General features: G+C 48.2%; 1 protein-coding gene across 1 annotated transcript in view; it reads right to left on the bottom strand.

Annotated features, from left to right (window-relative positions):
* Positions 1-907: 907 nt before the first annotated feature.
* Positions 908-26,438, bottom strand: part of LOC120849132 — a 59,201-nt gene continuing 33,670 nt past the window's right edge. The window contains exons 2-3 of the mRNA XM_040221278.3: positions 1,377-1,723; positions 908-1,298 (exon numbers count right to left, since the gene is read on the bottom strand). Of these exons, the coding sequence (XP_040077212.1) occupies positions 908-1,298; positions 1,377-1,723 (738 nt within the window). The remainder of the gene's footprint in view (positions 1,299-1,376; positions 1,724-26,438) is intronic.

A 26,438-nucleotide genomic window follows, 5' to 3' on the forward strand; every position in this document is an offset into this window, starting at 1 on the left:
CCCACGTGGTTCTAGAGAAGTGTTGATCCGAATTGTGTTTCGTTGAAAAGTCATGCCTCGCCTTTCTGCCGTCTAGAGTAGCGTAGTGTCAATAGAAATGATATCCCGCGAATCGAATTGCCGTTAAAAAATACTAAAGAAAAACAAGAACTATATTTTGTTGCACACGGCGCTGTTACTGTGGCGGTAACGAGGCCTCCGTGGCCTCGAACATGCAGTGTTGCCAGGTGCCTTGCTCCGACGCCTTTATTGGGTCGCAAGCTTTTATGGTGGTAACCATAGAAGACTGCGATTACAATTGTGCGTGGCCTGTTTTTCTGTTAACAAAAACAATGCTCAGAGATCGCGGACACGCTGTTCTATTGTGGCCGAGATAGGAAGACCAAACCCAGTCGGCGGGAATGGAACAAAAGAAGGGTGTTTATTTGTTGGACACTCTCTTTATTTAGCCGCCGCTATTGGGGCGATGACGCCAGGGCGCTGACGTCAAGGTAGCGTTTTTAATTAGACATGACACTCTTCCTTTCTTAACAAAAGAAAGGTTTGTAAATTAATCTAGACTATTTGGCCTTCGCTCTCTGATCATCGGCTTGGTACTTGTCGGGAGGTCGCCGGGTGCGAATGCTTCGCCGCTTTGCCGGTGCTTCACCTTGATCCTTTGCGGCGGTCGACGTCCTTTCTTCGGGGATGCTTCAAGCCGTCAGATTCCCATTGAAGTCTGCAACGCCATGAGATGAGGTTGCTGGTGATGACATCATGTCGCCTTCGACTTGGCCATCGAACGACTGTGATCCCTCGTTGAGGCGTTAGGGTTCTTGCGCTGACGATCAGGCACGGTCCGCAGCTCTTCAACTGCAACACTGGCCTCTGTTGGCTGGAGTTTCTACCAAGGTTTGCGTTGATCATCTCATCGACAGTCCGGGACCGCTGTGACGTGTTGACTTGGTGTAGAAGGTGGTCTCGGTGCAATGCACGATCGTTTCCGCAGGTCGTCAGCATGGACGAATTGCACGTTGTCGTCTACTCTGACGAGATACGTAGCGGGGCTGAGGACTTGTTCGACGATTTCCTCCTGCCATGATTCGGCTTCTCCTCGCGTTGTTTTGACGTAGAGCTTCTCGTGGACCCAGAAACAGTCCGCTGTACCTCTTTGCTGGCTGAGTTGGTCGTCGCTCCTTTGCCGACGATCCGCTATGTCACCTGCAATGCATGGCTTGAGCAGAGACAACTTTATGCTAGGCACTCGCTCTAGCAAGAGCTCGGCTGGAGTCTGTGCTGTCGTGTAGTTTGGCGTGCACCTGTACGACAACAAGAAGTCGTTAGTGCGCTCTTGTGTTGTGCGCTACGCTCCTGCTGAGTTGTGGCGAAGCGCTTGCTTGAGCTGCGAAGTTTTAGTGGTTCGCACCTGTATTTCAGCGGCTCCGTTTGATGCAGCGTGGTAGGGAGGTGTCCTGGTATGCCTGATACCACGGTGTTGCAGGAACTCTTGAAACTCGTCCGAGGTAAACTGTCGGCCTTTGTCGGTTACAAGTTCCTCCGGGTAGCCGTAGGCTGCGAAGAGTATGTCTAATTTCTCGGCTGTCTGTGCACTTGTCCTTTTACTCATGCAAGAAGCTTCGATCCACTCGGAGTAAGCGTCGACCAGCACGAGGAAGTTAACTCTGTTTTTGACTGCATAGTCCTTGTAAACGCTTTGCCACACTCTGGTTAGATAGGGCCACGGCTGCAGTGGACCGGGAGTCTTCGCTGAAGGACGCCTAGGCAAATACGGCAAAGGCGTACAGTGTCTTCCACTTCCTTGTCGAGAAAAAGCCACCAAACGTAAGATAGGGCTAACACATTCGCTCTACTGCATGGGCTTCATGCAGTAGAGCGAATACGTGGGCTTGCAATGGTTTGGTGATGATGACTCGAGGTCCTTAAGTCAAACATCCTCGCCCCTTTTACTGACAGCTCGTACCTATTCACAAAGAACGCTCGCATTTCTTCGGGATACTTTCTTGGCCTCCCCGAGAGCGTGTAGTTGATAACTGCCGTGAGGACCAAATCACGCTTTGTTTCCCTCGTCACTTGTTGGGCGATGAGCGGCGTTGCGTCGAATGCAACTAGACATTCTGGACGTCATCCTTCTCTTTCGCCGCTGGTGGCAGCCCTAATAACGCATCCGCAACTTGCATGTCGTGGCCGTTCCGGAACTTGAGCTTGTACTGATATGCAGGAAGTGTCACAGCTAATCCTTAGATTCTGTGGCTGCTAGTGTTGGAATTTGTTTCGCCTGTTTTAGAATGCCCAACAGACGCTGGTGATCAGTGTACAGACTTAAGCGACGTCCACACAAATAGCGATGAAATCGCTTGAGGCCGAAGATAATAGCAAGCGCTTCCTTCTCTCCTTGAGCGTAGTTACGTTCACTGCTTGTGAGAGTGCGCGAGGCAAATGCTATTGGCTTTTGACTTCCGTCCGGCATTTCATAAAAAATCACAGGCCCCAGACCATAGTGCCGCGAGCGCAGCAGACCAATTAGGCGGTGCGCCCGTGGCCTGGCCAGGCGTTCACTTCTGGCCTGGCCAGGCGTTCACTTCTGGCCTCCGCCGAGTACGGACGTGCGATGTCGGGCTCCCACGGAGCGGCAGCAACGGCCAGGCCTGGCCGCGGTTCTTCTGTTTCTGAAAATGCTGAGGAGTACAAGATCATTCTGCCACCCCTGCCCACCGGTTATCTGGCAAAGAACGCAGTTTTTCTGCACTGTGATATGCGCTACCGGCCTTATCAGATTCAAGATTTCAAGGAAAAATTGGAAAGGCTGAACATCCTGCAAAAATTGGCGTCGGCGGGAGCCCACGAAATGAATCATGCTTGGATGCTTCGGCTGCACTCGCTCTCCGCAAAGCAACGGTTGGTAGACGCCAAAGAACTTCGGATCAAAGGGGGGCGTTGCCTCGCTTTTGACCCCGCCAACACGGAGGTGAAAGTCAAGCTGCATTGGGTTCCTTATGACGTGCCAAACTCCCAGGTACGTCGAGACCTCGAACGCTTCGGCAAGGTGACGGACATTAGGCGTGACCATTTGCGTGAGAAGGGATTGGAGAACGTCGAGTCTAATACGCGACTCGTCCAAATGACGCTAAAGGAAGGTACGACTATGGAAGACATTCCGCACGAGCCACGCATAGAAGGATGCAAAGTGCTAGTCATCGTTCCTGGTAGGGCTCCTTTGTGCCTCCGGTGCCGCCGTACTGAACATATCCACCGTAACTGTCGAGTTCCGCGTTGTAACGAGTGTCATCGCTATGGACACGACAGCGAAAGCTGCGTAAAGACGTACGCCTTCATCGCCCGAGAACGCCGAAACGAAGACGTGAATGACCTAATAATGGATGAGGTAGAGGCTGAAGACACCGCTGCGAGCGACCTGCCAGAGGGGCAGACCGGAGATGAACCAAGAAGCCGGCCACAACCCGTCCAAGCGACGAGGCAGCGACTTCGTCCCAATATGCCAAGGAACCCACGAATGCCGTAAGGGAGGCGCATGAAACATCGCCACCACCCCCCAGATGTCAACCAAAGCCGGTCGAGGAAGTGGCAAAGGCTACCGACAACGACTTCGTACACCATCCACTCCAGGAGGGAGACGAGGACACAGATCAAGTGGACATGATCGACGCGTCGGTCCATTTAGACAAACGGACGCTCGCACAAGTCTCCCCGACGGCGTCAGTGGAAGACACTCTTGACGAAACCCAGCAGGATCACGGGAAAGGCACGAAAAAGAGCCGAAAAACAACAAAGCCAGGTACTGCCAAGGACGTACGTAGACACAAAGACTCAAAGTGAGTGTACGTCAGCCCGATTTTCGAGTGTTCTCTTTTCCTTTTTTTTTTTCTTTGTAACCTCTCAGCAAGTGCGTAACCCTCAGTTAGCGTCACACAAACAAACAAAGAATAACGGACCTACCATCCCCAATTCGTATCGGAACACTCTACATTCGAGGCTTTAACTCGGGGGAAAAGACAGTACCAGTTACAGCGTTTACTAAGCGAGTTAAACATCGGCATACTTGCGTTTCAGGAAGCTAAAATGGAACATGACGACAACATTGAGCGTGCTTTAAGACCTTTTTTAAGCCGATACGAAGTATGTGTCAGCCATGCTGCGGGTCTCTCGGCCGGTTGTTTCTTACTTCTCTCTAAAGCAGTAGAACTGAGAGATTTAAATATAGTCGCGGACGCAAGAGGTAGGTTTATAATAGGCGACTTCACGTTGCACAATCAAAAGTGGAGGGTTCTGTGTATATACGCACCAAACCGAGTCAGTGACAGATGTGAGTTCTTTTCGGACTTCGAGCCATACCTGGAGTGCGATCGTGCGGTTGTCTTATTAGGGGACTATAATTGCGTTTGCAGAAGGGAGGACAGAGCGCCAGGAGAGATGCATACAGACAGGTGCGCAAAATTTTTGAAGAACATATTGAATAAGTATGGCTTAGAAAACGCTGCGCCACTGACAGATGCGAAACCCGAACTTCGGTTCACCCATTTTCAGTCCTCTTCACACGCGCGTTTGGATCGTATTTATGTATCAGCCGATATTGCCAGCGAAGTAACGAACTACGACGTGAGTCCGATATTCTATAGTGATCACTGTCTAGTAACAGTGACTACGGGTAGTAAAGATATGCAACCAAAAAAAAAGTTTGACTGGGAGCTCTGGAAATTAACGTTAGACTTCTCAAAGATGATATTTTTATTGAGTGAGTGACGAAGACTTGTGGAAAATTAACCATGATGAAACAATTTAGTTTCTTAGAGAGATGGGAATATTTTAAGCAGGAAATAAAACAACTCGCAATAGAAAGGTCCTTGCAGCTCCAAGTTTTGGCCTCAAACGAAGAAAAGGTGCTGCGCAAATGTTGGATAGATTTACTACAAAGTGAAAGCGATAAACCGCGGTCATGCGTTGCAGACATAAAGCAGGTCAAGGCCAAGCTGGACGCCTTCCAGCAAGAGCGTTATCGCGGAGCAGTGATACGAGCGCGATCTGAAAGATTTCTTTTCGGGGAGCAGCTCACAAAGAATGCTCTAGGCGAGGAGAAAAAGTACGCGCTCGGAAAAGAAATCGCGAGTATTGAACATAACGGGTGTGTCAGCAATGACAAAGATGTCATCCAGCGTGCGTTCCATGAACATTATTGTAGCCTCTTCAGGGGCGACAAAAAACCGAGCGGCACAGCGACCTTCGAGGGCTTACTTCGTACTGCACCGGAGTTGTCTCAAGAGGCGAAGGAAGGGTGGAAGAACCAATCACGGAAAGCGAGATAGGACGCGCGATTGAAAACCTTCCTATGCATAAGACGCTTGGGCCAGACGGTCTCTGTGCTGAGTTTTATAAAACGTTCAAAAGTTCTTTGTGTCCTTTTCTTTTTGAGGATATAAGCGAAGCTTTCGAACTTAAAGCGCTGCCCTCTTCCTTCCTTCAAAGCCATACAGTTTTTGATTTCTAAATCAGATGACGAAGTAAAACGAAGGCAAGTTACTGGATACCGACCTATCACGCTCTGTAATGTAGATCATAAGATATTTGCAAAGATTCTTAGCGAAAGACTACAACGCGCAGTTACTGAGCTAGTAGGACCGCATCAAACCTGCAGTATCAGGGGAAGAGCAATTCAGAGTAACTTACACTTCACTCGGTCTATTCTCGAAAGTTGTAAATCCGAAGGAAACCAAGTGGCATTAATTCAAATTGATTTAGATAAAGCCTTTGACCGCGTCTGTCACGAGTTTTTTTGGAAAATTCTGGAACGCGCGAACGTCGGCAAAATTGTTTTAGAGGGGATTAGAATGGCCTACTCCGGTTGTACTACAAACCTCCTTGTGAACAACGCTTTAAACCCTAAAATACAAGTGCTGTCGTCCGTGCGCCAGGGTTGTCCTTTGTCTCCGTTGTTATTCGCTGTATACCTGGAGCCTCTCTGTTTGTGTGTTGCGCAGCGAGCTAGTGCACGGGTATGTTATGGGAGGCGTAGAAGTAAAAATTTTGGCGTACGCAGACGACGTCTTCTGTTCTGACAAAAGAAGCGTCGCGTATGCCCTGGAATTGTGCAAGGCATTCTGCGTCTCTAAAGGCGCTGTAATTAACATGAGAAAATGCAGTGTCTTATGGCATGGCGAGTGGGCCACAGCACCCAGTTACGAAGGTATCTAATGGAGTTGCTCGCCCAGCAAGTACCCTGGAGCACCTTTCCAGCATTTAAGGCAGACATCGATGTATTGGACAAATGTAACTTCTGAAATGAAAGAGCGTACAACAAATTGGGGTTCCTGCGACCTGTCAATTTTCACGAGATCCATGATATGTAACATATTTCTGACCGCGAAGGTGTGGTTTGTGCTTCAAGTTTCTAGTTGTCCGCGAATATGTATACAAAAGATGCACCGTGTTTTTGCCTTGTTTGTGTGGAAGAATGCAGGAGAATCCATGCGAAGGGACAACCTTTTTCGTCGAGTCCAAAATGGTGGCCTAGCATTGCCGCATCTATTTCTCCGTCAGACCGTTTCGCGTTTCCTGTTTTTGAGAGACCAGACGAACCCCCTCATTCAGGTGATGCTCCATACGAGGCTTGCTCCCCACCTTCCTTCTTTTATTGTTTCCTCGGGCATTGATCGTCCTGCTAGCCTGGTGGGCTTTGTGAAAGAATTGTGGTCGACTCTTTCAAATTTTTGACAGCAAGGTACTCGCTTGATTACTTGTGCATCGTTTCGCGAAAAAAGCTGTACCGCGATCTCCTTGATAATTTATTCCCCGCACCGATGTATCGGACGCTTTATGCGGATGAACCAGGGAAAGATGTTCTAGTTCATGTGAAAAAGATGTGTATTCCGCCCTCAGCAAAGCTTTCTTCTTTCGTTTGCATAGCGATACCCTGCCTGTTAAACTCTGGCTGAGTAAACGAGGCATGGTTGTCCCTAGGGGCGTCAACTGCCCGCTGTGTAAAGTCCTCGAAACTGTTGAACACTGTTTTATGTACTGCTGGGACGCAGTGTTTTTTTTTTTGGGGATGTGTTGAAACGAACTATGAAGAAATAACTTTGTATAACAGCCCACTCTATTTGCTTTTTATCTACCGAACAGCACGAGAGCCTACCATATGATATGATAATGCTCCTCGGTTTGTTTAGCCTGTGGAAGTCTAGGATGACTGCAGACATGCGGAGCGTCACCCTAAAACGGCGCGCATCTTCTTTATTGACTTAATTGCACAGATAGGCTCTGTATACGAACGGAACGAGTGCCCGCCGGAGTGGATAACGGAGTTCAATAGCCTTACACGAATTAAAAAATTTTAAAAGAAAATCGCCCATAAGCACTGGGTCCGATTGAAGGAAACAATGTAAATCTGTGTAAATAGCTTGTCCATATGTTTGTTGGTTGAATAAAGACACATAAAAAAAAAGCGACCGTGGCCTAACGGTTATCGCGCTTGCCTTCTACGCGGAAGGCCAGGGTTCGATTCCTGGTCGTGACATGTCTTTTATTTATTGTTGAAATTTACTGTTGTCGGAAATTCGAGAACTCTGTTAAATGTTCGAGGTCAGAATGTTCGATGCGCGAGCCTTCCACGGCCGATTGTTCGAGAAGTCTACGCGTGTACAAAAAGGGCTCCGCGTGGCAAGCCGCAGTCAGCTTCGCCCCAGCGTTCGACCCTGCTGCTACGCCGACTTCAACGCTCGCTTTTATTTTTGGCACAAGTTCGCCACATTAAACGTTTATTTCTTCCTGTTTATTGTTTTTTGGCCATTACCCGTGACATTTTGGTGGAGGTGCGGGGTAACCGCATACCCGTGCAGCGCTCCACTCCGCGTTCCCGCAGTGCAAGTCCGAACACAAGCCCCCAAGAACCCAACGAAGACCATACCGAGATCCGATTAGGTCGCCGGAACCTTGGCCTACCCCCGGAGTTAGGACCCTTGCCACCCACGACCAGGCAAACAAGGAGGACAACGATGGCCAACCCGTCGGAGACCCCGACCGCTCCAGCCGTCGACTACCTGCCCGTCGTACCCCGGACGGCTGCTCCATTCCACGGCGAGCAATACGAAGACGTCGAAGACTGGATTGACCAGTATGAACGCGTTGCCCGCCACAATTGCTGGACCGAAGAGCAGCGCCTGCACAACGTCTATTTTTCGCTTGAGGGTACCGCCAAGCACTAGTACGAGAATCATGAGTCCTCTTTGACGTCGAGGGACATTTTCAAGACCGATCTCCAGGCTACGTTCAGTAACCACCACCGCCGAGAGAGCCGAGGACCTACTGCGAACCAGAACCCAGGGCCCCAACGATAGCGTCACGGGCTTCGTAGAGAACGTTCTGCGCTTGAGTGCCCGCGCCGACCCTCGGGCTACCGAAGAGAAGAAGCTACGAAAACTCATCCGCGGGGTGAGAGACGACATTTTCGGAGGCCTCGTTCGCAACCAGCCGGCAACCGTCGACGCCTTCGTCACCGAGGCAACAAACATCGAGCGCGCCCTCCAAGCGCGCGCTTTCCACTACCAGAGGCACCCAAGCGTCACTGCAACCGCTCTGCTTAGCAGCGAAAACGCTCCTGGTACGGACATCCGCGAAATCATCCGGGAGGTCGTCTGGGAGGAAATTCGCCGGTTGCTGCCAGACGCAAACCGACCAGCGACGCTCTCCATTGCCAAAGTTGTGCGGGAAGAAGTTCAGAGAGCCATCCAACCAGAGGCTCCCGTCGCCGTGGCAGCCACCGAGGAGCCCACGTTGACTTACGCCGCAGTGGCCCGACGGCCACCGCCTCCTCCTCGCACCTATGTCGCGCCGCCCCGACGCCAGTCTCCTGCGCCGCAACACGACAGATTCCACGACGACCAAGTCCAGTACACCTGCCAGGAGCCCCGCGTACCTAGGACGACCGACGTGTGGCGAACGCCCGGCCGACGCCCTCTGTATTTCCACTGCGGGGAACCAGACCACACCTACCGCCGATGCCCATACCGACGACTTGGGCTGCGCGGGTTCCACCCGAACGACCCGCGCCCCCGTTATGGTGAACGACCTCGGGAGATCGACGAGTACCTGCGACGACCTCAGTCCCCTGAGCGTGCGTCCCGCCGAGAGTTCCGGTCACCTTCGCCACGACGGCCAGCTTCGCCGATGCACCGTCCCCGACGTGAAAGCCTGTCGCCCCTCACTCCTCGCCGGGGAAATAGGCGCGGCAACCCCTGGAGGTGGAGTTGCCGAAGACGACCGACGCCAAGATCCTTCACGAACGTCGGAGGGCCCCCACTCAAACACTACCAGAGACCGAAGCGACGCTCCTGCAACGGTGAAGAATAACCTACACGTGGTTATCGACGGCCACGACCCATCGGCTCTCGTCGACACCGGAGCAGACTACTCCGTCCTGAGTGGGAGGCTCTCCCAACGCCTTCGGAAAGTGACGACGCCGTGGGATGGCCCACAGATACGGACCGCCGGTGGGCACCTGATCATACCAGTCTGGATTTGCACTGCTCGCGTCGAGATCCACGGTGAGACGTGCCCTGTCAAGTTCGTCGTTCTGCAAGATTGTTTGAGAGACGTTATCCTAGGAATGGACCTCCTTTGCGAGTATGGCGCCGTCATCGACCTCGGAGAAAACCGACTGACGCTACGAAAATCTGCTCCAGCGTTGGACGAACCCAAAGCGACGTCATCCGCGGTCCGAGTCCTCGCAAATCACGTGAACTTACCGCCGCGGTCCAGTGTTTTCGTACCCATCGGGATCGACGGGGCTTTCTTCGGCGATGTTCTGCTCGAGGGAAGCCTTCAGTTGCTTCTAGGAAGAGGGATCGGTGTCGCAAGAGGCATCGCGGAGCTGCAAGACGGACACACGGTTGCACTCGTAACAAACTTCCGACAGGAGGCTCAGCACCTTACGAAAGGCACCGCCGTGGGTCACGCCGAGGAACTCATGGACTCAGCCGCAATCGCCGGAATAGCAGAAGACATCTCTTCGGGGCCACACGAGACAACGCCGCATTCGCAGTTTGACATCGATCTAGTCCTGCCTAACCCACAAAGACGACAACTCAGTGACCTTCTCGCCGAGTTCAGTGAGCGCTTCTCCACGTCGTCAAAGGTGCGCCAAACGACGGTTGTGAAACATCGAATTATTACTGATGACGACGCATTTCCTGCTCATCGGTCGCCGTATCGTATCTCTGTGAAAGAGAGAGAAGTCATCCAGAAGCAGGTCCAAGAAATGCTCGACGACGACATCGTCCAGCACTCAAAGAGTCCGTGGGCTTCACCGGTAGTCCCGGTGAAAAAGAAAGACGGGACTCTTCGTTTCTGCGTGGGCTACACTGTAAAAATTTTCACCCCATTTTACGGGCAAAAGTTGCCGGTTCAATATTGCCGGTATGGTTTGCCGTAATCTAGAAACGGGACTGTCTGTAAAAACAAGGCATATAATTTCGTAAAATGACGAAACGTCCGTAGTTCACTTTACAGACAGTTATCCGTTTTCCATTTTACGGGTAAAAGTTGCCGGTTCAATATTGCCGGTATGGTTTGCCGTAATCTAGAAACTGGACCGTCCGTAAAATCAAGGCATATAATTTCGTAGAACGACGGAACGTCTGTAGCCCCCATTACGGACAGCTATCCGTAGGAAATGTGAAAGCTGTCCGCACTAAATACCGAAGGACTATACCTTTCCGCCTTATAAGGCCAAAGCCTCGAGCCATCCGTACCACCTGCACCTCCGATACATCAGGCGACTCACCTGGCAGAGCTCTAGATCTGCCAGGGGTGTCACCTGACGTATCAGAGGTGCAGGACTGGTGCGGATGACTCGTAGCTTTGGCCTTATATAATTCGGAAAGGTATAGTCCTTCGTTATTTAGTGCGGACAGCGTTCACATTTCATATGGATAGCTGTCCATAATGTGGGCTACAGACATTTCGCCATTCTACAAAATTATATGCCTTGCTTTTACGGAGAGTCCAGTTCAAAAAGACGTAAAGGTCAAGTGCTTCATTATTTAGTGCAAAAAGCTTCCATATTCAAGCAAGCCTAAGTCACATGAAGCTTTTGGAGTAGACTGGTATGGAGAGTTCAGAGCTCCGTCATTGAATATATGAACTTGAATAATTTTTTATCCTCAGCCAAAAAGTGTATGTTTTGCAAAAGAGAAGGAGCACACAACCTATACTTCTCAATGCCAGGATTTTGTTTGTGTGAGCTCAGCTGTTCCTATAGATGACAGCTCAACAAACGAACCAATTAAGACGTTTCGCAACAATACCTTTATTGGAAGAACGGATGCCTTGCTTTAACTTTGGAGAAAATTTACATAATAGTCCTTGTGCCGGCCATTTAGATGCCCCTCCATGCTTGTGCTTGAAGTTGTCATTCAATTGAAGACCTCCTCGGTATCTTCATGGTGCACGTAAGGGCAGCTTAAAATAAAGAGCAGATTAGGATTTGCATTCAAACACAATCGCAACAAATTGTATATGACATGCATGGTTAAAGTAAGTGAGCAACGTGCTTACCAACTAGCCTAGCTCCTACTAAACATGACATATAAAATAAACCCTCCATAAATTGAACCAAAGTCAAAATTTGCATTGATTTGAATACCGAACATATCAAGTGCTTGAGAAATAAAACTAGCCAATTGAAATTGCACAACTATTCAGTGATATTAAGCACATTGTATTGAGCCAAATCTCCCTTAGTATATAGAGTAGGCTCGCGAAAATTCAAACCCGGATATTTAATACTTCTGGTTAAGTCAAACAAATTTCAAAACTTTGGTTGACCCGCTACGTTTTCAATGTATTCATAAGCCGCTTAACTCGAACAATGTTTTCGTGCAATTCATACTTTTTGTTCTCGCAGCACCGTTGAGCTCATTTCTTTCGGAGCACCGGTGCACTGCGGAGAAGCAACACCCGTGGAGCTTGCTTCCGCTGGTGTTGCTTTTCCGCAGTGCACCGGTGCTTGGTAAGAAGTTTGTTTAACGGGGTTAAAGCAGGGCAGAACCGTGTATAAACTGTTTTACTAAAAGAGTGCAAGAGATAAAAAGGGGAAAGGGCTACCGGCACTTTCCCCCTTGCTGGAGCGTTAAAGACAATGAAAGCCCCAGATGAGAGGCTTTGCCGGTGTTCTGTGTAAGCATTGCCTGAACTTCGTTCGTGTTTTGTTTTTTGTTTTAAACTCCCAAACTTAATTAGAGCCAACGGGCTTGGATGGCAACAGTCCCCCGGGCATCAAGACACCATTGCTCAGTTATACGGTGCATGAATAACGACAGAAAGCGTCGAATACTGTCCGAGAGCCTGTGTAGCTTGCACGAAATCCAGCAAGGCGAGTGCGACTGCAGTGTCTTTAAGCTCTATCGCTTTCCACATGACCCCGATTTCCGGCAGTAGTGGCTTGCGTCTCTAAATCGAAAAGACTTTTGCCCAACGCCATCCTCTCGACTGTGCTCAGAACATTTTGTGAATGGAGTGGGCGTCACATTTAACGCTGTACCGTCGATGAACACGGGGTGCGCTCGCAAGGTGTGTGCAAGTTTCCTCCTGATATTTGCTTTCAGCTTGTAACATTTTGGAACTGAATTCGTTTTAATATAGATATTTCGAAGTGGTGACATTGACTCAATTTTATTATCTACAGTACTTAGTTGAAGGCTGATTTTCGTCGCCAGGTGTGGCTGGCGATTGTCAAAAAGTTAGTTCTTTTGCTTTGCCTGAATCCCAATCTCCTGAGCAATACCAGAGAGCCATGAGCCCATGCTGACCGTCACAATGCGACTACATTCTTATTTTCAAAATTAGTCCATAATGTAGCTGGAAAGAAACCTTCAATTTATTTTGCTTAAAGTTGAAACATGCTGATGCATCACAGTTTATAAACATAAAAACATGCTCATGCATCGGTGTTTATAAACGTTTTATTTGAGGATCCCGTGCCAAGGACTGTGTCTTTTGTCGAGAACTGAAAACAGGAAAGTCGAGATGGGCCTTTTGTCGGAGCGAGTCGGTCGATGATTCAACGATTCGAAATTGATGCATGAGCTTATTTCAACTTTCAGCAACAGAAATTGAAGGCTTCTTCCCGGCTACATTATGTACTAATTTTTAAAATAAGAAGAATCTAGTCGCATTGTGACGGTCAACATAGGTTCATGGCTCTCTGGTATTGCTCAGGAGATCGTGATTCAGGAAGACCAATAGAACAAGCTTTTCGACAATTTTCAGCCACACCCGGCGGCGGAAATGAGCCTTCAACTCAGCGTTGTGGTTGATAAAATTGAGTCATTGTCAACACTTTGAAATATCAATATTAAGATAAATTCAGTTAGAAAATGTTACAACCTGAAACAGCAATTATCTCGAGAAAAACTCGCATGCACCTTGCGAGCATACCCGATGTTCATCGACAGTACAGCATTAAGTTCGGTGTGCGCTCCATTCACAAAATGTTACGACCACGGTCGAGAGGATGGCGTTGGAGAAAAGTCTTTTCAGTTTACAGAAGCAAACCACTGCCACCGGAGATTGGGGTCATGTAGAAACAGCCGCACTCACCTTGCCGGATTCCGTGCAAGATACATAGGTCCTCAGGCAGTATACAACGCTTTCTGTCGTTATTCGTGTACCCTAAAACCGAGGAATGGTATCCCGATGACAGAGGGACTGTCGCCATCGATGCCCGTTGCTCGAATTAAGTTTTGGAGTTTAGAACAGAGAAGAAAGCGCAAACAAAGTTAGGGCAATGCAGATGCCTAACACCGGGAAATAGAGGGCTTGACAAGATCTCTTGGCCAACCAGAAGCCGAAAAGAATCTCCTAGCCGAGGTGGTGAGAAACCGTTTTAATAAGTGTGTTAGGGTTAAATGCAGTACCTCTTCATGGTTATGGTGCACACAATGTTTCGATTATGGTTATGCAAGAAGATGTAAGAAACGATTGTGCCACTTGATTTCTGTTTTGCTCAAACAAAGTCTGATCGCTTCCACGGAAGATTCCCGGCGCTCGGATTATGTCAATCGTTCTGTTGGTCGTGCATGCTTTTTATATCTTCTAAATCTTTATGTATCTTCCACCATGATGTTGCATGACCGTGATCAAAACATCATGTGCACCATATTTCCAGTCACCAAGAGTTACAACGACGCACTTATTAATTTTGCTTTTCGCAACCACCGCCAGGGTATTATGCGCAGCTTCTGGTTGACCATATTGCCGCGCCCAGGGCTGAGAAAGCAACGCTCGGTCACGGACCTCCAGAAAGTTCTCGTTTATTCATGTACCGCATGTAACTTCTATCATTTATTCCTGCTTTTGTTTTCTAGAAAGTGCGTGTTCATTCTCGCCCGATCACGCGACGCTCGAGCCGCTTTCGCCGAATCTTCGAGATAGCGACGCACTCTAGATAAGAGGCCGCCCGCGACCTTGTCGAGTCAGTCTCGCCCCAGCGCTCGATTCTGCTGACACGCCGACTTCGACGCCCGCGACGCTCTGCTTTCTTCTGTTTCCTTCTTTATTTTTGGCACAAGTTCGCCACATTAAACGTTTATTTATTTCTGTTTATTTCTTGTTTATTGGTCACGACTCACCACCCGTGACAATATTTGCAGTTCTGAAAATGCTCTGGAACATGCCCAGCCCACCTTCGGCCAATGGTGCTTCCTCATTTGCCTCGTGCACATTACAACGAATGGTTAAACTCTCCCTATATACGTCTCTGAAGCAGAGGAGACATGAGCGACGAAAAAGGGGTGCTGCACGGCAGTTTCAACAGCAACTTGCGTGGACGCTGTGATGTGGAGGCGTGACTTTACGTCACAGCGTTCACACAAGTACAGGGTGATTCAAGGAGAGGCCATGCTCTTTGAATCGACCGCAAAATTCGGTTTCTTAACCTATCGCGCTACGACTTTGTGCAGCGTTGCCCACAGATGGTGCATCTTTTTTGTAAAATTTGCAGAGAGCAAACTTACCCGAGAAAAAAATAAAGAAAGAAAAAGGCTTAGCTCCTATGGAAACGCAGCGAAGCCACCGGTCTTCAAACAACATGGTAGTGTTTCGCACGGGAAACAAGAGATGGCGCAAGCTGTCGCCGAGAGCCGGCGTCTTTAGCAGACAAGGAACTGCAGTTCCTTGTTGTTACAGCGCCTGTTTTTGTTTCTGCGACTGTCGCCGCCTGCGGAACGCGCACCGCTTTTGAGTCGAAAAGATTGTCTGCAACAGACGCCCGCTCTCGGCGCCGTATGCTCGTTTGTTGGCGGCATTCGTTGCGCCATGTCTTGTCTTCCGTGCGAAACGGCGCCGTGTTGTTTGAAGACCGGTGGCTTCGCCGAGTTTCCGTAGGAGCTAAGCCTTTTTCTTTCTTTACTTTTTCCTCGGGTAAGTTTGCTCTTTGCAAATTTTACAAAAAAAAATGCACCATCTGTGGGCAAAGCTGCACAAAGTTGTAGCGCGATAGGTTAAGAAACCGAATTTCGAGGTCGATTTAAAGAGCCAGGCCTCTCCTTGAATTACCCTGTATAAGAGACAACATTTTTGCTGGTTGAACAAAATTTTGTTTTGAGGTGTCATTCGCTGTCTAAACAGTCCCCGATAAACAACATTTTTGAGGGTTGAATAAACTTGTGTCATAAATGTTACCAATGTTTCATGAGTGGCATACCTGCTTATTATTAGTAGGCCTATGTAGAGGAAATCATCAGATATCTGTTTTGTGTGTGCAGCCATCCATATAGCAAATCACAATTTATCTTCCAACATATTTGATGAACTGATAACTCGAGCTTTCGACAATTCATGCAAAATTCGTGGCTTCCTGGAATTTGAATTAATGAGAGTTTTACTGTATGTCACATTCAAATTAATAGCTTAGCTTCTTGGGCTTAATGTAAACTGGAACCGGCTAGTGCAACTAAGTCAAAGTAGCATTAAAACGAAGCTGAAGCACTTTTTAAGAAATCTGAGTTAAGGGTGGACTTCCATAGCATTTTGTCCCATGAATTCAGTGATCGCACTAAACTTGGGCGAAAGTCAACGTAAACTCCATTTATTTTTCAAAAATATGTGCAGTGATTGCAGCAGGGCATGCAGTGAGTCTCTCTTCCACCTGTAATCTGTCCAAAGCGTCGTGACGTCATTGTTGGCATCCCCAAGTCAGCCGATTGGTGAACAAGAGTTATCGGACCCTGCCAATGACGTCACTTTTGCTAGTTTTCTTTTCACCGTTCTTGCGCTCTGCTTTGTTCGGTGTGCTGCAACATGCAGGGCTCCGCTGAAAATTTAATGAATGATTATGACGCTCCTACTAACAGGATCAAAAGAAAACTTAGGACACCATTTTTAAGATGTCCACATTCTAACTTTTTTTTTTTTGTAATTCAAGGACTTTTTTAGTTTTTCTTTAAACATGGGCTATAAAGTACTTCATTAACCTGAAATAGCCGCCTCGGTGGCTCCGAGGCGAGAGCGCTGGCCTACGGATCCCCATGTGGCGGGTTCGAATCCCGGCCGAGGTGCCCGCAATCTGACGGAGGCTTATTGCGGAGAAGGCGCCCTGTAATCGAGCTTTCTGTCGCACGTCAAAAGATCCCCAGGTGGTTCAAATTAATCCTCAGTCCTCCGCTGGGGCGTGCCAGATGCCCGTCGTTGGTTTGGCACGTAACACACCCAAATTTGACTTTTTAACCTGAAATACTATGCCCGTTTTCACCTCAAAAACCGTAGTAAAACAAGATTTTTCACACTAGTGTTAAATTAGAACAATGAGAGCAAAGTTGTTTTATTAAGAGGTGCTCACCTGATATGCATCTGTGGAATTAGGCATTGACTTGCGATGACTTATTCCCCCCAGAACTGAAGAGTTGGAAGAGACAAAAGACACTGCTAAAAATCAGCAACCCTTCTGATGTGCAAACTTTACTGTTCAAGGCTGCTATTAGCAGTTTACAGCACTGGTGCTCAATCAAAACAATTAGAGAAAAGTTGTTTTTTTAAAGCAAAAACATTATTTAAAATTGGAAGTGACTTTTACCTTCAAAGTGCTATAATGCATGAAATGAAGTATTTAAAAGGTAGTTCTTTTTATTTTGTTCATTTTATTTTAAACTGAATGTGTGTATAGGCCACATGACGTCAGATCACGCGACATCAATTTTTCTGCCAAATTTAGTGGGAAAGCTGAATTGGTGCAAAGGTCACGTAACGTATATCGCTCTGCTAAATTTAGCGGGAACCTTACTTTGTCTCTAGGTCACATGACGTCAGATCACGCAATATAAATTTTTCTGCCAAATTTGGTGGGGAAACTGAATTGGTGTATAGGTTCTGTGAAATCAATTTTTCGGCTAAATCTAGCAGGTAACCTGAATTTGTCTGTAGGTCACATGACGTCAGATCATGTGAAATCAATTTTCCCACCAAATTTAGCAGGGGAACTGAATTGGTGCATAGGTCAGATGACATCAATTTTTCCGCTAAATTTAGAGGGAAAACTGAATTGCTGCATAGTTCACGTGACTTCCATTTTTCCGCTAAATTTATCAGAGGGCTTGAAATTGTATGTAGGTCCTGTGACATCAATTTTCTACTAAATTTAGAGAGGAAACTGAACTTGTGTAGAGGTCACGCAACAAAAATGTCCCCACTAAATTTAGAGGCAAAGCGCACGGACGGATGGACAACATTTTGGGATTGGAGGGCAACGTTAAAAAGCGCCTCATGTTTAAGAGAGAAAAAAAAAGAAAGCCGCTCACCTGATGTGCATTTCTGAAAACAGGCTTTGACTAGCAATAAATTATTGCCTCAGGAATGAAGTGCTGCTTCAGTAATGGTTCCTGCACAAACAATTCAAGTGTAAGAACACAAGCCCCAAAAGTTTCTTACCATCCTCCTCCCCCTACTTTTTTGTGCATTTAATTAATTTCATCCCTTGGCAAATCCTAAAGATTTCGAAGTGCTTATCCTACGTCTTTCTCTTAGAGCCTAGTTCATGTTGCAGAAACTTGGCTGAGTGGATAAGCTGGAGCATTCATTGTTCATCGAGACACTTTTTCTTTCACCCCATCCTGTTCTTGAAAGCAGAAACTCCCCTCCCTTGACCACGGTCATTAAGGACTTTTTACAGATCATACACAGGAGGTTAGCATTGCCAAGACAAACTCATGTCTTTACTTTGAGCATGGAATAAACGTATGTCTGATCTACGGAAAGTTCCTGTTATACAAGGCTCGTACTATTTCGTTGTCAAAGGAGCAGGCATTGTTTATAAAAACTTCCTTTCATTACATTGTTTCAGAGAACAATGGACCTTTTTTCAGTAAGGAGTGCCTCATGGCGGTTTCGCCGCCTACTACAAATGAAGGGCAACCGGACTCGCCTTCTCCCATAGGAACAGATTAGTGTCGCAAGAAAACAGTGCCCCCCAAGAATGGCGAAAGGGCGCTGAAGGTCAAGGGAAAAGGGTGTGCGCGTGCGCAGACGCTCACTGGAAAAAGGTCCATTGTTCTTTTTTAATAGGGATTAATTAATCATATTAGGACAATTGTCAAATAATGGCAGATTCACGCGATGGATTGAATCGCAATTTTCATCCGTGGACCGTTTGTCACGTTACCATCATGTCGGCTATTTCTCCGATTTGCACCTCATCAGCAGACGCTCAGACTTAAGGGAAAAATGCCCTTCCATGCCCAGATTTTTAGCGGGTGAGTAGCACTAAAAGCGTTTACGGTAGAGCACCAACAGCACAGTAATATTTTTGGTTTACGAATAAGCCAAACAAAGATAGTGCAGTGTATTTTGTCCATTCGCTGTTTCATTTTGTCGAACCATTCTTATTTTCCACTCGTGAAAGAAGCTGCATGAACTTTGCCCAGCCGACAAGCCGCAAGTTCTAGTACTAATCCGGGTTGGTGTCAAGAAGCTTCAGGAAAAACTTGCCTAGCAAGCTGCAAGCTTCCCTGCATGTCCGCCCAGTTTTCAACCCAGCCAAGACCTTTCTTATGGCTGTAGTGTGCTGAAGAGTGGTGCACAAGCAAGCAGTGCGTGAAGGCATTTCCAAATGCCCCTCCGCAACACCAGGACTTCATCACTTAGACGCTGAAGCCTTCTGGAGCAGGACGATACTTGTGTCATGTGGTTAGTAAAGCTAGTAGCGCTTCACGCTAAGCCTGTCATGATGCTTTGTCTCGCTCAGTATGTAACAGCAGCACACGATACTTTTTCATAATAGCACAGTGATCGTAGTCACAAATATCACTTCTGCCCTCCGCAACACCAGGACTTCATCACTTAGACGCTGAAGCCTCCTGGAGCAGGACGATACTTGTGTCATGTGGTTAGTAAAGCTAGTAGCGCTTCACGCTAAGCCTGTCATGATGCTTTGTCTCGCTCAGTATGTAACAGCAGCACACGATACTTTTTCATAATAGCACAGTGATCGTAGTCACAAACATCACTTCTGACCTTGGAAAACTGTGCCACAGTGCGATGTTGGCATTTTGCGGAAATGTAGGGCCGGGAATAGGTTCAGTTTGTCCTCGCTGTGATCTGCTCGTCTCCTCCGTATGGATGTGCTTGGGGGACTGATGTTCCGTGGACGTCTTGTCACTTGATCAATTTATCTGCGGATAGGTTCATCATGTGAATCGGCCATAAGTGGACAGCGGAGTCTGCAGTGACTTAAAGGGGTTATGACACGAAAATTAAACGTATCTATTATTCTTGAAATGGATTACTCATAGACAACTTAGTATATACACCAAGTTACGCAATTTTAGAGCCCTGGCAATTGCACTATTCAATTTACGAATTTGTATCATTTTCATCTGGCGACCAGGCAACACTGCCCAAGTTAATCACATCATGGTGCCCATTAAGCATGTGACCATGAACGCTCTCTCATTCTAGGTGCCCCCATGATTGCCCAAGCTCTCCTCGCCGCGGTACGATCAAAACCGCTCGCGCAACTCGGTAACCAAAATGCTTTTCTCGCTCTCGCCGCCGGCCCGTTGACCTTCCACCCTGCATGCGCCTGCGAGATATTCCCGGGCGACAGTGACCACAACGAGTTCGTCCGTAACTTGCCGTCACTGGAGTTTGTCGCCAGCGGGTCGCAGTCAAAATGAACAGCTTTCAACATCTCTTGATAGCAATCATACTCATCGCTGCTGCAATCAATGTCGAACACTCTGACAAGGCGAGCGATGTCGTAGACGTAATCATCACAAACCGCATGCTTGAAACGTGGAAGGTAAACGAGAAAACTGAAGCTCGAGACGCCAAAATAGCCAAATCTGTCAGTGCTTGCAAGGAGACATCGCGCTGGAGGCTGGCTACAAAGCCAGCCTCCAGTTCTTCTTGGATCCGCCCCTCCGAGGGATTCACATATAAGTGGATTTATCCACGAAACTATCGCGCCATTCTCAAAACAAATCTAGCAGGGTTACAGGAACATACAATGGGTCCTAGCAGAATAGCTATCTTATATTGTATTTTTAACGCGTCATTTCACGCCAAACATTTCTGTTGACGTTGCCTGCACGTCATAAAAGTGTGTCTCGTATCCAATTAGACATTGTAGAAGGAACGAGGAAACTGCATAATAATGTCGCACGCTGTTTACCTTAACCGTTTCTTTTTTCTTCAGTTTTTGATCCTAAGTTGTTTTTCTATATTTATTGCACGTACGGCCCAAGCTGCACATGTCTCCACAATCAGTCGCCATCCTTAAAAATGTGTACAATAAAAAAACTGCATGCTGCCATCTCTGAGCAGCACCGCAAACTATGCTCGGAACAAGCCTGGGATGTCCAAAAAGAGCCAAGGGGCGAGGTATAGTGTGCGGATGAGTTACACTCACCCTAGACGGTTAAGGAACGGCCCTAGGTGGACGAGCTAGGCTCGTCCAAAATGGGTTAAGGTGCACAAACACCTTCCACGTGGTTGAATCTTATGTAGTAGTATATGATCCTAAATTACCAGATTAGGTTACAGAAAGTAAAGAGTAAGAGGAGGACGGGACGTCATGCCTTTTCATGTTCTCATTTTTTCGCCAGTCCTGTATTAAAAGGTTTTCATAGTAACAGTGACGGTTGTATTTTATCTACCCTTTTGTTTCTCGCAATCTCCTGCCTACCAACTCAACCAGCAAAGTAATGCCCCGCCCCCCCCCCCCCCCCCCCCCCCAAGACACATCCAACCCACAATAGATATTTTTGGATACGAGATGCCATGAATGTGCGGTGCATGTGAACCAAGCTGAAGACAAATTTGCGGTCTGAGGGAATAAAGAGTTACAAAACTGACAAACATGGCAGTAGCATACTTTTCACTTTTGCACATGTACAAGAACCGCTAATTTCTATTAGAAAAGCGAAAAATCCCAAGGCTATCAGGTTGCTCACCGACAGCAAACACCAGGAAGAGAAAGGGGGGGGGTCATGATTGTGAGGGCAGCTGGTTTGTAATGCATGTGCTTTCCTGAAAGTTGCAAGTAAGACTTTTAAAGAAAAATGACCCAAACTATTGCAACAAAATATTCTTTCATTTCATTTCTCATACCAAAAAGGTTGGCATGAGAAACTTTGCCCAACTGACACGACGCAGAATCTGGTACTCATCTGCGTCGAAAAGCTTCTGTAAAGACGCGACTACCACGCCACAATCACTTTGAATCTCCAATCAACCTTTCACCCAGCAAGACCTTTCGTGTGGCTGTGGTGTACTGAAGGCGCAAGTGCAAAGTGAGTGAAGGCATCTCCAAATGCGACTTAGCGGGCCCAGGACTTCACCGCCTCCACGCCAAAGTCTCCTCGAGCAGGACCATGCTAAAATCTCTGCCATGGTTTGGTTTAGTAAGGCTAGTGGCGCTTCGCACTAAGCCTATCATGGTGTTATGTCTCACTCCGCACGTAACAGTGGCGCACAGTTTCTTGTTCAAAGCAGCAAATGTTGATTTCGATCTTCGACAACAGTGCCACAGTGTGGTCGCAAACATGTTCGACTCGTCCTGGCTGTCATTTGCGCGTCTGCTCCTTCGTGTGGATGTGCTTGGGGAGACGGACGAACCGCGTACATGATCAATCCGTCTGTGGATCAGTTCGTCGTGTGAACCAGCCATCAATGAAGAGTGCTGTTCATTTTGAACTTGATATAAATAGCCCTTTTGCAAAATCCCCCAAGCACGAGGATTTGTGGGAGAGACTGTCCCTCGCCTAGCCGCTCTGCCTTGAGATTGCATTGCCTTGTTGCTTGCCCTCCTCTTAATCCTCTGTTTTTCCATTCCATTACCTGTTTTTATCTATTCCAATGAATTTTTTATTGCTTCTAAGCATACACTGTAAAAAATTTTCCGTAATTTTACAAACACTTTGTCGTAATTCTGACGGACAGTGTGTTCGTTTCTTAGTTAACGGACATAAAACCCGTTTTTCGTCAGGTTGAATAAAATAGTACAGTTGTGTGCCACAAAGTACCATAGTAGAGGATAAAAGTGTTAGTAGTGCTTTTATCGTTTAATCCTGCTAAGAGCAATTCGTTATAGTAAAGAGCCCAAAGACTATACCAAGAAACCCGCAGTACCCTGCAGAAGGAACAAATAAAAGTGGGGGGAAACACAAAATAGAAATCAAGTAAAAGTCTGCAATCCTCATTAAAGCACATAGGCACTGCTCTACCTCAGCGGGAGTGAAGGTAGCGAGTTTCCTGTCTACAGATGTTTTCGAGCTTGTGATGATTGTTAGGGGGGTTCTGCGGGAGTGCAAATAAAGGGATTGCCAGAACAGTGAAGACCACACCAAGAAGAGAAGGAAGGCTGTTGCTCTACAGTACGAAATGGTTGAAAGGCACCAGCACAATTCTTGCAAACAACTCCCTTCAGTGCTGTCTTGTGAACTTGCAGTTCCACAACGCTGCTTAGGAGGCATAATAAGACAACCCGCTGGAGGGCCACACTTGAGATCAACCCTGGTCGTCCAGTGAAGGGCCAGAATTCTAGCCAATGTCAAAGCAGTGAGTGATCCGGAGTGAGCTTGGCTGCCGAAGAATAGTGTATAGTTGCCCTTCGATGAACACTTTCAACCGATCTTACAAGATCAACCTCACAGGAGTCTCATATGGAGCTGCGATACTCTAGGTGTGGCAGGACCAGGGCTGTGAAAGGCATGGGCATACCAAGGGAGGGGGGGGGGGGGGTCAAGGGGGCGCTTGTGCCCCAGTTCCTAGAGTGGCGGGAGGGCAAGTCATGTGTTTTGCCCCCCCCCCCCCCCCCCCTAAAACAGCCACCACTGGGCAGGGCAAACACTGGCTGGCAGCGCCCAATAATACCAAGGGCACCGCTCCTCGGCCCCGGGGGGGGGGGGGGGGGGGGGGAGGGGGAGGAGGGGAGAAGAAGGGGGTTTAGTTTGCTCCTCCCCACTCAAAACCAAGTTGGTACGCCACTGGTGAAAGGCACCTAAGTCTGTTATGGCCTGGTCTACTGGACACGCTAAGTACAAAACCCAGTGTTCCGCACGTTTTGAACAAAACTGTCGTCAGGCTGTGCGAAGAAGCATAGCTGGCTGTTTATAGTAGACCTTGTCGATGTTGTTCTGCAAACCCTGGTGGTTTCTGGGACCACCTGATAAGCGGCACCAGTATCAGGTCGTCCGTAACATCAGTGGAGTTGATTGCAGGGATCACGATTAATGAACATGTTGAGAACAAGTGGACCAAGCACACTGTACCGTCGAACTGTCGAGTATTTGGGGTCACTGTAAATGGTTCCATGGTATACACTGCACTCTGAGCAACTCAACTTGAAGACGTCTAGTATGCACACATTTAATTGAATCGTGTTAATGAGCACCAGTGGCTCGCTGGGCAGGTCATAGGACTCAGCTTTCACGGAAGGCAGGTAGCATGCACAGTATAGCAGCCCCTTGCCATGCTTGTGAGAGGTTCCAGCTCCAGGTCGTGGCGTCGCCAAAAGGGTAATAGAAAAGGTACCACGACCAGCCCACCCCTACAGTTCTTAGCACGATCCTTTCTGTAAGCAGTGTGCTCCACTGTAGCAATTGACAAGGTGACTGCCATAATCCGAATCCTGCATCCACGCTTTACATGCCGCTAGAACTGTTGAAGGATGCGTCTCATGGAGTGAGTGAAGGTGCAGCAGCTTATTCAGGACCAAGTGCCCTGTTTGAGAACCACACTGCGAGTTGAAGCCACGCAAGCCAGGGAGTACAGGGATGGGGTTTGTCTGGGCGGGCCTGGGTGGTGGAACACGGGGGGCAGTGTCGCTGGTTGCCCGGGCAGGCCAGAGTACGGTGTCCGTACTCGACACAGCTGTTGCAATGATGGGCTCGAGGTTTGTGGGGACGGCAGCGAAATTCAAGGCGGCGGTAGTACACTGTGTAAGGGACATGGGTTCCGATGAAGGTGATGATGGCTGAACCTGTTGTGCCTACTCGCCTTGCGTGAAGGATGTCACCTTGATAAGACTCCAGATCATTGATGATCTCGTCGGGGGTGGTCTCCAAGGCAATTCCGCGTATAACACCTCGGCAGGAGTTGTTTGGAGCGGCTAGGTAGGAGTGGACGGGAGGGGAAGTGTTTTGTAAGGTGATATTGGTGATGCGAAGTAGCCAGTTGACGATCGCTTCGTGATGGGTGCGGAGGACGGTTATTTTGCCGGAGGTGGAGCGACACGTCGGTACATGTATGAGCAGGGAGCTGTGCGGCTTGCAAGAACGCCGGCAAACTGTCAAGAGGCAGCGCAGCTGCGCCAGCAGGACGGACTGGGAGATGCACTATAACTACGTGAAGTTCGGGGTCAAAGTCGGCCGGAAGACGAGATTTGCGGGGCTTTCCAGGGGTGTTCCATTTCCCACCTTGGTCGTCTCGCTCTAGAGAGATTTTCATGTCCTGACTCAGGATGGACGCAAAGATATTGGTGAGCTGCGAAGCGGCGATGTCGGCTGTAGCCATATTCGAAGCAGAAACGGGCGTGCCGCTCGCAGAACGAGATTCGAGCGAACCGATCTCTCGGCGGACGTGCTGCGGCGGGCCGACGGAGCGCGGCGATGTTTATACCAGGATCACGTACAGTCGTGTACAGTTCTCTGGGGTTTGCGGAGCCCGGAGAAGACGTCCGCTCTCGTCGGAGGTTTGCAGCAGTCTCCGGACACTGAAGGTAAGGGCGTTCACATCGAAGAGTTCACTATTGAAGGGGGGCTACTGAGGTTTTAAAAGCCACTGATCGTAGCAATCGCATTCCAAAGACACCGCGTTGCCGTAGATCGTTTTTCACCGGCTACGTCATGTAGGGCTGAGGCCAGGGCTAGGGGATCCATCGCCGGAAACGTGGAGGAACCAAGCAACTACGTGAGGCTTGCCGAGTCGGTTCGTGGGTGCCGACGACATTCGAGCAACGCTTTTAAGAAGACTGGATATTCTTTCCGGCGAGGACACAATACTTAGACAGCATGCTTGGGGCTGATGAGGGTCGCAGGAGGCGGATAACAAGACAACCAATGCACAGCAAATAGGTCGAGCACGGTACACGGCACAATAGTGGTCGCCGCCATGTTAAATTGAAACGAAGCTGACGAAGCCAAGCTCTAGTTTAGTACACAATGCGCTTCGACATGCTTTATTACAAATAATTTGATAAATCTTAAAACAATGTTTTGTATCTTAAAGTTTTAATTTAAGTCTAATAAAACAAGCAAATTCACGTTGCGTCACATAAACTTGGTCAGAACTCGGAACCAACGAGCATCGCCGCTTCGCCATCGCCATCGTAACAAAACGCAAAAACTTTCAAAAACGATGCGAGTTTCAAAACTTTCGCAACTTTTAGGCGCTTTCAGACTTTAGGGACAAACATCGAAGAACGTTCTTGGAAAAAGGAAGTGTCCTAGGTGCCGGCGTGCCCATAAAACCAGCTGTTGATATGAGTCTAATTGGTGAGTGCTCGCTCGCTCGTTTTACTTTTTGAGTCCTTTCTGTTCGGAGCGTTTATGACGTGATCCTTTTATGTGGAGTCGGCGTGAAAGCGAACGTGTGTGGTTCCTTGTCGCACAGGTGCTTTCCGCATTGGATGACCCTCGAGCTTTCGCCAAGGAAGCCACGGAACCGACCTGTCACTGCACGGGCACTCAGATTGCGGGAACGCAACCAAAGGCAACGGTCCCACCGGAGGCAAAGGGGGCCAAGCGAGGGACTTGGTGAGTGTATCAGGGAGCTTGATTTCTGCAAATGGGGTGGCGGCTTGGTACCAGATATCTAGGCGGTGTGTTTTTCGGAACCCATGACTGCTAAAGGTACCCGTTAGTGTGATGGCGCTTGTATTCGCTTCCACTGTGGGAGGTTAGATTCAAGCTCGATTTTCGTCCTAGGAAACTACTCGAAAC

The sequence above is a fragment of the Ixodes scapularis genome, unplaced genomic scaffold (assembly GCF_016920785.2).
Source record: "Ixodes scapularis isolate PalLabHiFi unplaced genomic scaffold, ASM1692078v2 PGA_scaffold2__306_contigs__length_199485367, whole genome shotgun sequence".
In the NCBI taxonomy this organism is placed as follows: Eukaryota; Metazoa; Arthropoda; class Arachnida; order Ixodida; family Ixodidae; genus Ixodes; species Ixodes scapularis.